This window comes from Manacus vitellinus, unplaced genomic scaffold (genome assembly GCF_001715985.3).
Source record: "Manacus vitellinus isolate BGI_N305 unplaced genomic scaffold, ASM171598v3 scaffold_9_pilon, whole genome shotgun sequence".
NCBI classification, from domain to species: domain Eukaryota; kingdom Metazoa; phylum Chordata; class Aves; order Passeriformes; family Pipridae; genus Manacus; species Manacus vitellinus.
In genome coordinates, this window is record NW_021940917.1 from 17,015,350 (window position 1) to 17,028,425 (window position 13,076).

Genomic DNA, 13,076 nt, shown 5'->3' on the forward strand with positions numbered 1-13,076 from the left:
CCACACAAATGGGCTGGGAACGGCTCTGCTGCAGCTTTACTGCAGCTCCAAACCAGCTTCTTTGGAGTCAGGACAGAGTGAGCACAAAAGTACTTCGAGCAACGATCTACCTTGCCAGTTACCTTCAGCTCCAGGGCTCTTTCAAGAAACAGCTGTAGGAAGGGGAGAAAAATAATAAAAATACAAATAATGCCTTTTCCTAGCAGATGACTCAGTGTGCTATTTTACTCCAAATGGTTTAATCAGCTTTGAAGTCCTACGTATGGATTCTCTTCAAAGCCACGCTTTGAAGTAGATCCCTCTTTGAGGATTGACACAGCTGCACTTTGCTGCAACTCAGTTCAGTGGGGGTCTCACAAGCACAGCATCAGCCAGGACACACGAAGAGAGGACTGCTTCCACAAGCCAGAGCAACCACCAAGCATCCTTTAAAAAGTACCTCAGCCTTGTCACATCACACAGAGAGGAGTAAAGTTAAAAGTAACAAGCCCTGTAATCTCCTAACGGTTATCAATAAAATACATATGCAAAGTAAATTTCAGGGGCTGAAATGCACACACTGCTGCTTAAAAATAACCTCTTGCTTCCTGTAATCATATGCCTTTTTCTTTGATTAAAAGAATTCCAGCCGATCACAAAAAAGGGAGGTAAGAGCTAGAGCACTCAGAAAATGCCATCTCTCGTAGGCTTGCATACACCAAACGCAGTCGTCGTCATTACAGGATCACAGCATGAGGACAAAAAGTCCTGCCATATGCAGGGACAGGATTGCAGTCCTTCCGAGAGACAGTGTGTCCTTTATTACACACACACGCTGGCCCGTTGCCTGAGGTACAAATGTCTTGCTAAAAATACTTTAGGTTTGATTCCCTTTTGACCTCAGGCTCCTTACATCGCTGTGGCAAGGGTTAGCGGTCATAAAGGGACTCTCACCCCATTAATGCCACCATGTCTAGAAAGTGAAAACCTGACTCTTGCCACAGAGGGTATCCAAGGGCTCCCCCTGCAATGGATGTTTCTGACAGACACAGAGACACGTAGACTGGTCTCCTGAATGCAGCAGGATGGTCCCATGATCAGGATCTGACCCACGTGCCCCCAAATATAAACAAAAAAGAGATCCAAAAAATGCCATGCAAACCCACGAGCTTGCTCAGAAAACACTCAGTCTCAGTGTATCAGTAACCCTCAGGCTCTCCCCTCCGAGCCCACCAGCTCCAGGTGTCAAGAGCCATCCCTGTGCTCAGCACCAGCATGACCTTTCCCCACGAGGCTCCTGCAGAGTCTTACAGGACAGGAGCAAAACTGGGAAGCCACAGAGTATTTCCCTCCTCATTGGGCTCAGTTTAGCTGTTTGGAGACTGGCCCAGGGAGTGCATATTAATGGGGCAGCTGGTCCTCCCCAGCTAGGAGCCAAACAGATGCATAAAAATACAGGTGTGTACACCTTCTGGTGTAAAGATGTGCAGAGGGAGCACTTCAGCACTGGCACTAGTATCACACAGGAGCTTTACACTGAAAACACGCAGCACAATGAACCACCTGTCCTCAAAAAGAGTAGTGAATAACAACAAAAGACAAGAGTTCCCCAGTAAAGAAAAAACAACCCCAAACAACCCACAGCTCACCAGCTGTGCTAGCAAGGAGTCTGCACGCTGTGTGCCCTGTTCTTCTCCACCGCTGCTCCAGCATCACATCCGAAGCTATACATGCCTGTACGCCTCCCTGCCAGCTGCCAGGCTCTGTCTCTCTCTATCCCAACAGACAGACGGAGGAAGAAGAGACTTAACCAGCAATAACATGGAGGGGGGGCTTGACTAGCAGCCAGTCGTGGCTAATGGATGAGACACCGCTGCGCTTCGGGACCGGCTCGGAGCTGGCAGAGACGCCTCGGTTTTGGTGAATCAAGGCTTCCTGACCTAAATGGCTTTGACTTTAATGGAGATATGCCAACAGATGCCAGCTTAGAAGCTGAGCTGCTGACAGCTCTATACTGAAGCGCTTTGTGTAGAGAACTGATCAGCTGCTTCACTTTTTTTTTTTTCTTTCTCTTTTCTGTCTCTGTCAGCTCCTGGATTTTTGTTTTGTTTGCTTTATTTTCAGAGGAGGCTGGGAACTGAAGAGGCAAAAAGTCAGCAGCCCTTTTTTTCTCTAAAACAACAGTTTATTTAGGAACTAGAAGCAGCTTTACAAACTCTCACTACACTGGCATTGCAAGCATCTCACCAGACAGAGCAAAGGCAAACTCTGTACATTGTCTCTCCAGAACCTTGATAAAGTGATGCCACCTTCCTGCAGGGAGTAGCAAAGTGAACAGTGTGGCTTAAGATTTTTGAAGTTACTGTGCTGTGCAATAGTGGGGCAAATCCTCAGCTGTCAAAAAGCCAGTGGTGTCAGAAATTTGCCCCTGTGGACTGTGCCAGTTCATCTGTACCTGGATCCAACATATCCATGCCAGCACATGGTGCTTAGTAGTGGCTCAGGAACTGACAGATGTGCCAGCAAATGGGCTCCAGCACTTGTCTGCTTGCTCACTAGCTGCAGATGAATCTGATGCATTCGGTCTTCTAGGACAACAACCAACGGCATTCCTCTGAATAAGTTTCTACATCCTGGGCATATGGCTGGCAGCAAATGTGAAATACCACCTTCTGAAAGTCCTATGTCTCCTAGGTCTCAAAGTCTGTCATGAGCTGAGGCACGTCTGAAAACCATCCGCTCAGGAACACAGGGATCTCGGCAGATTTCATACGGAGTAAAAAAATTCAACCAGGTCACAAGGTGAATCTTCAAAGAGGAAAAAAGCTCTACCAGACTGCTGTTGAACAGACCAACAAAATGAATGTATGAAGATTACATGTTGGATATCTACGTATCGAGTCTCACATCTACACTGAAAAATCAAATACAAGCTACCTTGGACAAAAATACCAGTGTACAAACCAAAAATCAGAATTATAAATGGCATGCAGGATACTGATAAACTGGGAGGAAACTTAAGAGAATCAACCTGGAGAAAGGAATCAAAACTGGGTTTATTTGTCAACAAAGTTTATTGTCTCAAAGAAGGAATGGGCAGAGTGCCAACTAAGAAACTGCTGGAAATTATCTATATGCAGAAGAAATAAAACCATCACAGGAACTCCTATAAGAGGCCCCAACAATTAAAAGTAACCTGGCACCCTTGGGAATTGCAGTCTATGTTCTTGTGCTTTTATTCTGAGAATCACCAGATTGCTTTAGGGAGTTTGTTTTCTTCCCCTCTTGAATATATATGTGACTAAATTTGTGTTTGCAAATCTAGGGGAAAAAAATAACAGGACTTGCAGAATTTGCTGAGCACCAGCAGTTCTTTGAAGATGATGGCAGGTGGAAAATATTTAGCATTTTTGAGGATTAGGAGCTGCAATACAGATTTTTTTTATTTTCTCTCTGGATTCAGAAAAATCTTGGGCAACGTCCTACCAAAAGAGACCACACCTTTCCAACTCAGGAAAAGAAACGCCTTAAAATTTTTTGGTTTGGTGTTCTTTTTTTTTTACTTTTAATTTCTTATTCTGACTCGATCATATAACAGGAGAGCCTGCTCTAAAGAGTGAAGTAAAAGGAACAACTAGAAGAAATTCTGTCTTTAAAGTCTGAAAGTATAAGGATGGAGATCATCATAGAGGGAATTTCATACTTCACTTCTAGTCACACTGATGCTCTCTCTATACATAGAAAAGATAACTCACTTTTCTCTCTGGTATATCTTACCACTTCGGAAATACATCCCTTTCATCCCACTCTGACTTGGTGTAAATGGTTACACCTTGTCCAGGCAATGCAAACTCGGGCTCAGTGTCTGTGTAGCACCTTACAAACAGTTTTCTCTACTGCCTCCGAGAATAAGAACAAGCTCCCATACAGGATGGCTGAGCCTTGCTCTGTCCTAACACAGCCCTCCGGCTCGAGAAGGGAGGCGTGCAGCACCTAGGGCATGGGTGCAACAGTGGGGACTGCATGCCTCTGCAAGGACAACACAGAGTCAAGGGCACCAAGCACAGCCCAAATGCAATGTCTTTATTGCCACTACAAAGCTTCATTACACTGGCAACCTGTGGGTCAGCACACTTCACGAGGATCCCGTGGTGCCCTGACACACAGGAAGGCTGACCCTTAGCTCTGAAACCTCACACACTACCCCTCCTCCCCCAGTCCTCCCACCTCCTCCTGTGGAAATTTAAGACTACTTCAAACTGCAGAGATTTGGGGCTTTTCCCCCAGAGGAATGATCACTGCCTACCTAGGAAAGAGATTAAGCCCCTCCCAAAGACACAAAGAGCTGGGACTACTCCCAAAGGAAGGCAAGCTGCACATCCTTCTCCCCAGCCATCCCTCCTCCACTGACCAGGCAGAAAGGGCACCTAAGCTGTGCTAGGAAAGAACTAATTGCAAAAGCAAGCCAGCTTGCCATCCAGGAAGACGTGGGGGCCAGCTGACATCCCCTTGCCCTAAGGAAGCACAGCGAGTGCATGCCAGAGCCGGCAGGTCGTCGTACAGCTCTCGCCAGGACTTACTGCGTTTAACCACGGCCAGCAGCTGACAGGGAGAAGGACAGCAGGGATGAAACCTCCAGACACCCAGGAGCCATAGGAACTTGCAGCCCGCAAGCGTCTAATATCTTTTTTTCCTCCTTCTTTTTTTTTTTTTTTTTTCAGTTCTGAAGGCATGTGACCGGCCTTCACATACCAGAGCTGACCCCTCCCAAAGCCTGCGATTTCCTAAGAGCCGAGAAGGATGTTACCCTCCCGCTTATTCATTACAGGACCAGGTTTCCTTGCCCTTAACGCATCAAAACCTCACTCCGCCCAGGGTCCGCGTGTCAGCTCCGCACCGGATCCCTCCGGACAGGTGCAAGAGGGTCCGTGGTGCTCAGCTACCTGCTGTGAGGAGGACATGGCCACGGGGAGACCAGGCTCTCCTAAAGGGCACACGGCTTTCAGTTTTCCAGGTGTAAAAGCACCAGCTCTTTGCTCTCACATCCGCCGTCCCCTTCTGCACTGGGCCGGGAAAGAGCTGCACGTGTTTCACGCTGTTCCCCCATAAACCGGCACTGGGAAGCTCCCTCCCCACACACTTTTCATGTCACCGAAACACCACGGCACAGGGCACTGCTGACGTTTTGGTTTCGGTTTTTGCTCGCTCGGGTTGGCAGCGCCGTTTCTGGAAAAAAGATGGGGCTCATGCTCCTTGCCGTCCCGCACTGCCACGTTGCCTTGCTTTGCTCCGAAACCCCTCCACCCCTTACCACGCATCCCAACACAATTCCCCCCCCCCTTCGCTTTGCACTTGCCAGTATCCACATGCTGAGACCCCACAGCTGCCCCCACCCCTATGGGAGGGGCTCCTCCCGCCGCTCTCCTGCCGGCAACCGCCCTCCGGAGCCGGGGCTGAGAGCGGGGGGAACCGGGGAGCGCTCGGGACCCGGGAGCGCTCGGGGGGAGCCCTTGGGGGGAGCCCTTGGGGGGAGCCCTCGGCCGGGCAGCGCGCAGGGAGCGCAGGTCAGGCACGGCGGGGCGGAGGGCTTGCCTCCCCTGCCTCCTCCTTCTCCTCCTCCTCCTCCTCCGGGAGGGCTGGACCACTGCGGTGGGTGCCCCCCGTTGCTCTGCAGCGCCAGGCGGGCGCTACGCGTGAGGAACTGCAGCCCCGAGGCACAACCTTAGGCTCACGGCACCGCCGGAAAGGAGAACTTCGGCGGTAGGCAGCGGTGCCGCAGAGCCTGCCATACACGTATCACACACGTGGACTTAAACGAGCCTCGGATCGCTTCAGGCAACACAACCGCGCCCGCAAACTCCCCGAGCAGACACGGCTCGCAGGGGCAGTTTCTGGCTCGCCTGAGCATCGCCAGGACGCACCGTCGTGACGCCTCAGCGAATAAACCCCGCGCCACCCCCCGGCATGCACGCAGCGCTTCTCACTCACGAACTGCAACGCCGTGATTCCTCGCTGGTTCCAACAAAACAGCACACGCGGCCTGTCAGTCACCTGCACAACACAACATGCACATCTGGTGCGACGCAACATGATACTCGGAATACCGGGCAGGGAGGGGTCGTGTTGGCTATCAGGTTATTGCTGGGAGGATTACTCTGTTGGCCATATCCATGGCTGGCCATACTGCTGCTTTCTCTATTGGCACCTACCTTAAGTGAGCCCTCGAGCCTTGTCCCTAACAGAGCCTGCAGACCACACCAGTGCAGCTTCCTAACAAACCCGCTGCTGGGGACACTTCTTTGGTTTTGGGGTTTTTTTGTTTTTTTTTTTTTATTTGTTAAGGGGAGGGGAAAAAAAAGAAGAATTTCAAAACCCTCTGTTGGTTTATCAGTATGGCTGCAAATTTAAACTAAAATTAATTCCTAGTGAAATCAACATTAGCCAGGCACCTAATGAGACTCACCTAAGTACACCTTGTCTTTGTGGTAACTTTTGTCTTGATGAGCCAATGAGGGTCCTACTTGAAAATATCTTCTAGATGTTAGATGCTGCAACAATGGGGTAACAGAATCAGGGTCTGTATGCACTACTTGTCCTCCGCTGCCCAATTTTATGTCTCTGGTTTTGGTATAAGTAAGGAGCTGCAAGTGCCAAGACTGATCTCAGTTTCTGGCTTCATAGAGGTTATTGCAGGTTAGCAGTCACTTATTGCCTATTGTCACCATGCATGTACAAGATTTAAGCACCTTTTTTACTGTAGGATTGATGCAAAAATATTTTAAACTTCGAAGTCCTTCTGCCTTTGATTTAAGAGCAAATCTTTCATCCATAAAGTTAACAAAACTACTTCTGCTCAAAGGACTTCTTTCATGCTAGCACAAAAGTAATAAAACAGATAAAAGATCTACCACTGCTGACTCCCAGGAAAGCTCAAATTAGTTTCATCTAAGGGAGTAGTCTAAGGACTCTTAGATAACATCCCGTCCCTGGAAGATGGAGACCAGAGGCATTTTTGTTACTCACAAGGTCCCTCATCCCTTTGCAGATGAGTGGCACCCTCACCACTCTGCAGATTATTGCTTTTGACACAACCTCCCACTTTGTCTGTGGCTGCCTTTCGCTCTCCCCACCCTCTCTGACAGCACATGAGGAAACTTGGCTTAGAGTGAGTTTGTACAATTGTACAGTATTTTCAGCCTACTTTTTGCTTCTCACGTGACTCTTTCTTTTAATAGGTTTTCTTATCTCTCCCTTTACCTAAACGGAAATTATTAACATTTTTGCAACACTGCCTCCTCTCTCAATAAGTAACTACTGCACAAATCACAGCCACACCTAACAATCTCTAGTCCTGTGAATGTGGTGGGAGCAAAACCTCATCCCAGCTGAAGTAATGCTCAAAACTCCCACCGACCTCAAGATAGGAAAAGCTATGCCCAGAGCCACACCTTTAACATCCAAATCACAAACTGCATTTGGACAACTCATCCATGTTCCAATTCAGGTAGGAATTGGAGCTGAAAAAGGTTCATCTGTAACCAGTAACTAACTCCTCCAGAGACAGGATCCAGAGATTTGACAATACCAGCCAGACTTTTATCAACACAAGTATCACCAATAAACCTTCATATAATGAATTTCCACTTTTCTAATGAATGGCAGTTTTGGATGGCTCACTTCTCTCCTGCAGCTCACTCTGTCACACTGGAAATCATTCTCTGTAGAAAATTTGCAGTATTGAAAGAGAAAAAACTACACTCTTCAACAGTACACTGAAGTAAACAGAGACTGGGGAAAAATCAGCAGGCACACAAAAAGCTCACCCACTGCTTTTACCTTTCCAGATGAGGGACTTCTGTGACATCTCCTCTGAAGAGTGTTTTGCTTGTATCCTTTAAGCCATTGGCGATGCCTTCACCACATCCCTTCACCTCCCTGTCAGGGACATCTGGCTGCCCCAAGGCTGATGTCCGATCTAAAAACTGTCCACCCTCCTTCATGCGCTGCTGGATCATGGGAGTGAGTGGCATCTCAAAGCTGAAGTAGCTGTCGGGCTCCGAGTACAAGGTCTCCAGTGACTCTGCGCTGTAGTATAAAGATGCGTTGTCTAGGATGTTTTCGAACTGTGAGCTGTACAGATCAGTGGAGACGTCGGAGTGCCTCTGCCCAAGGAAATCTTCATATCCTCCTGCGGCTGCTTCGCCCTCCTCCGTCATCCTGAAAATTAACCAGAAACAGCATGTTTCAGCTTGGGGGCAAGGTTTGGGCTTCTGGTTGAACCTTCTCGCACTTTCCGCCTTGGTGAACAGAAAGGTCAGCGTGGCTTTGTGCGGGAGAGGGCACTGCAGGTAAAATGCTAGCTTCTCCTTCCACCACCTCTGTTTATGATTGGCACCACCTCCCTCTCTGGGGACATAAAAAGAAACAATCTTCTGGGTAAAAGAGGGGGCTGGGGGACAAGCTAATGTTGTCTAACAGAGAAATCAGCTGCTTATGTGCAAAGGAGAAAATGCACTCACATACACATAAGGTATGTCCTAACACCAGTGCCAGGCCAGAGGCTGCACATCTTGGAGATGTGTACTCAGACAGAGCCTCTGCCCCGAAGGATAGTTTACTAGCTCCTAGGACTGGGGTCTTCAGCAAAAAGCTGAAGGAAATCACTCCAAAATGCAAAGGGAAGCAAGTGCAATTAAACACACGGAGCCAGGAGAACCAGATTTGAAGGGAGAAGACTCAGCCTGCTTGCTGATTTACAGGGGAAGGTGCAGCACCCCCCTGTGCAGCACCTTCTCTGCCACACCAAATACAGTGGGGCTCCTCACAGCACATGCCAGAGGTTAGGGCTGCCAGCCTGAGTAATCCCGTGTGCTAGCCAAAGCAAAACTCCACATATCCCATGGTGCAGAGGCAGGAGAGCCTCCCTTGCTGAGATCCTGTTGTCTCATCAGCAAACAGCTCAACAGGTCAGAGCGGGCCTAGTTTGCTCAGAGCACACCAACTTTGTCAAAGATGTGCATCAGGAAAGAAAGCAAGCAAATCAGGATGCTCTCATAAAAAGCAGAGCACACTTCTTGCAGTATGTATAGCAAAAATTCTATTAACATAGATAGACAGATAGATAGATAGATAGATAGATAGATAGATAGATAGATAGATAGATAGATAGAGAAAGCACATCACAGCATTTACTCTCTTATAATCTACAAGGCCCTGGATAAAATGTCTTTATTATCTAACCTCTCCGAAGTGTTCACACTGTTCTTGCTCAAACTCTGCCTGAAATCAGAAAATCTGGCCAGGCGCATATGGGCAGGCCTGCATGCTGCCTTATTTAATTACATGTCATGTCTGGATCCCAACTACACCTGCTACAGATGCCTCCTCACACAGGCATCACTGTGCAAATAGCAAGACGTGTTTATGTTTCAAAACCTGAGATGGACTTCAAACTTCAGCAAGGTGGTGTGTAGGGGATTCAGTCCAAACTTCATGCACTAGCCACCACCAGCCAGGAATCACTACCACAGACACCACACTGAAGGCAGCAGACAAACATTTGTTGTTTCTCATTAGCTTCTAAAGAGCTAATACCACCCGACCCCTGCACCCTTCCAAGCACGGTCTCACCTGCCCTGGCCTCTCACTAGCACAGACGCCTCCTCCTCCACACGGTTCTTCCTGTCCTTCATGGAAACTTCATCCTTCTCACTTTCATTGGGTGGTGCTAGAGGAGTGGCTCCAGATGCAGCGGGTCCCAGCCTTGGGTCCTCACAGACCTCACTCCATGCGCTGTCTGGAGAGGAGAGCAGGCCTGGAGAGACCATTGGTGATGCAGGGTGGCTGGATGTTTTGGGGAATGCCTTTCTCTCCACAGACGAAGAGTCCACCAGTGAGTGCTTCTTTCTTCTCTGCTCCTCAGCTTTCTGCAGCCATAAAATCTCCACCCCTTGAAATTCTACATGTTTACTCACAGCTGCCTCTTTAGCGAGCCTCCTCTCAGGACCCATTTGCATTTTACCTTGACTGTACCCCGAAAACTCCTCAGGACATGCCCACCCCTCCACTCTCCTGGCTGCTTCCCGGTTAGTCACAGATGGTCTGTGACAGCTTTGTTCCTGCACTGCATGGACCTCGTCAGCCTTATTACTAATGGCTTGCAAGGACTCGGACTGCTTTTCTCCAGTCCATATTGCAGCCAGACCTTCCTCCACGACCAAATGCTTTTTTTCCTCAGCTGTTCGTTCAGAAGGAAGAGGCACGTCTGAGAGTTTTTCTTGGCCTCCTGGAACTGGTTCTCTGGCTGCCTGCACATTTTGGCTGCCAGTAACACTCTTTTTTTCCATTTGCGTCTCTGAATCGAGAGAAGTATTTGCTCTCTCTTGCACCTTTGCTGCTTCTAACCGTCGAGAGATTTTCATAATCTCTGGCAGGTTACCCGCAGGCTGCACACCTTCTTCTGGGGCGTGCAGCTGAGCTGCCCCAGCATCAGGTCTCGAATTATCTGCAGGAGCTGCACACTGAGGAATGGGCCTGACGTGGTGGTGACTGTCCCGTCTTTCTGGCCGGCGTGTCACAGGCTCTGCGTGGCGTGCCGGTGAAGCTGTCGGCTCGTGTCTGCTTGGCTCCACGGTGCCATACTCTGGAAATTCATTGATGATGGTATGAGGAAGCAAAGTGCTGCTTCCACGGCCACTACCTGCAAAGAGAGGGAAAAAAAAATGGATTTATCTTCCACATGCACAAAGTAAAAAAAGCCTGACCTCCCTTCCGAGGCCTCTCCTAAAATTGAGTAACTACGCTCTGCCCAGCAGGGAAAATACCGTTCAGTTTAATTCAGTTCTGAACACTCTCACAACTGCAGTTATCCAGAGCTGGTCTTTTTACATAGGAGTTTTTGGGCAGCCCTACTTTGGGAGTGTGCACTACAGAGGAAGGAATGCTAGAAATGTCTGCTACACTTCAGAAAGGGTCCCTGTGGCCCAGGAACGGTCTGAGGCCACAGGCCAGGCGCACAGGCTGAAGAAAGCAGATATTCAGAGGTCTGACATCCATCCAAAGAATGCACCACACATGATGGTTTTACTTAAAAAAGAAGGTTTCAGGTCATTTTCACTTTTAAAGGTGAAACACTGGGAAGATAATCAGCCACACTCCGCATGTTCCACAGCCTTGATAAAACCAATTAGCTAAATTACAACGCAATTAATGAGCAATTCAACTTTATGCCAGCACTTCCTTTAACAACTCAGGTAGCTGAAGGTCATTTTGCAGTGGTGGATGCACACCAAGCAGTTCCCATTTGCTGTTGCAGCAAATACGCTGCTGCACAGAAAGCTTACCACCCCTCCCTTCCTCATGCTGCTTTTCCAGCTGATGTAAACAAAGCAGGAGCAAAAATGGATGGTCCCATTTTCAAAGTGCCAAGCACCCAGTGGCTCCCATTGTTGTGGGTAACAGAGAACCATCTGTCCTCAGAAGGACCTCAGGGATCGCACAATGACGGATACTTGGCCACCTTATGTCATGGCCCAAGGAGAAACTGAGCTCTTGGAAAAAAAAGCAAAACAAAACAAACCAACAAAAACAATCCAACCAGAAACTGCTGCATTTGTTGCATCCATCTGGGAAAAAAAAACTGGCCTGGAGTATAAAAGTGCTTTAAATCAAACAGCACGGTGGCCAGACCCAAACACCTACTCTGAAAAACGTCAGGGTGACAGCTCTGAAACCAGACACCAACATGCATTTGGATGCTTTGCTTCCACTCAAGTTGCATCTCTGGGTACTGTACTGCAAACTGATCACCATCTCCACTCCAGGCAGGCTGGCCACAGGCTGAGGCAAAAGCCATGTAGCTGTGGTTAATGATAGGCTGAGTTCAAGGTGAAAGAGAGGATAATTTAATGCAAGCTCAGCACTGCATTAATGTGGCTACCTATGTGCCAGTGGTTTGTAAAGACAAGCAGAAGCTCACACCTGCCAGCTCACTATCCAGTATATCTAGCCACAGGGTAATTACCACACACTGTGCGTGGTGCAGGATCAAAGTGACAGACTTGGACTGTGCCAAGCCAAATCTCTTCCCCAGTAGGTTCTCCAGATCTCATCTCCATGTCTTTGATTTAATAACTATATAATAAAAAGTCAGTGGGTCAGGTTTCACCCAGATCACTTGGTGGTTGTTGAGGACAAATGACCAGACAAAGCAGGGACCTCTTCTCTCCTGCAAGGTCCCAGGGAGCTGTAAGGAGCAATGATGCCCACAATTGCATCACCAGACTGCCTTGATGGCAGGGTTTCCAACACGCAGATGTGGGTGCACCCAGGGAACTTTTTCCAACTGCCCAAAGCACCAGACAAACAGCTCCCCTTGCACACAACTCAGCCACGCAGTGCTTGGTGCATTCCAAGCCCACACTTTTCATGGCACAGACACTAGGTTGCCACTGGGGGACACTTCCACCAGGACTCACATAGGAGATTAATGCTTCGTGGTTGCAACATTCCTACACCTGCATCAGGCCAACCCCAAGCCAGCAAAAGGCCCTGCTTCCCCATCTCACAACCCTGGACTGCTCTAACGCAGCAACCTTAGTGCTTGATGCTCTCTCAGCACTAGAGATGTGTCTGATGTCTAGAGATGGGATTTTTTAGGAGAGAACTGCTGAGAGGGAGCCTGTCACTATAGATGCTAACGTAAACCCTTCTTCATGGACGCATCCACCTACAGCGACTCTCAGTGTGCAACCCTACGAGCAGGAGGTACCCCAGCTGGGCTCCCCTCATGCCCACAGCACTGTGGCACAGTGCTAGGCCAGGCCACTCTTTGGCTGCATTGCCCAAAAAAAAAGGTGATGCATAGAGCCCCAGGAGCTGGGATGCCCCGTGCCTCACTCCAACCCACACACCCCGCCTCGTTGGAAGGAAGCCCAGAGCGTCGGTCCCCAGCCTCCTGTGGGGCTGGGAGGCAGCCAATGTGCTCCAGAGGCCAAGCCCTAACAAGGCACCACACACAGACCCTGCCAAGGGGCCAGGCTCTTCTCTGCTAATTGCTGTCTTAGCTTCTGAACCGACACAAGGGAAACAGAAGCAGC

General features: G+C 48.9%; 1 protein-coding gene across 3 annotated transcripts in view; it reads right to left on the bottom strand.

Moving 5' to 3' along the window:
• PSD3 (pleckstrin and Sec7 domain containing 3) overlaps positions 1-13,076 on the bottom strand; it is a 116,992-nt gene that overhangs the window by 77,077 nt on the left and 26,839 nt on the right. Inside the window, exons 3-4 of one of the 3 annotated variants that reach the window (XM_018085996.2) lie at positions 9,610-10,678; positions 7,816-8,196 (exon numbers count right to left, since the gene is read on the bottom strand). In XM_018085996.2, the coding sequence (XP_017941485.2) occupies positions 7,816-8,196; positions 9,610-10,678 (1,450 nt within the window). Of the gene's footprint in view, positions 1-1,628; positions 1,733-6,442; positions 6,510-7,815; positions 8,197-9,609; positions 10,679-13,076 lie in introns of those variants that run through there. The other 2 variants (XM_018085998.2, XM_018085997.2) reach the window with 2 other exon arrangements.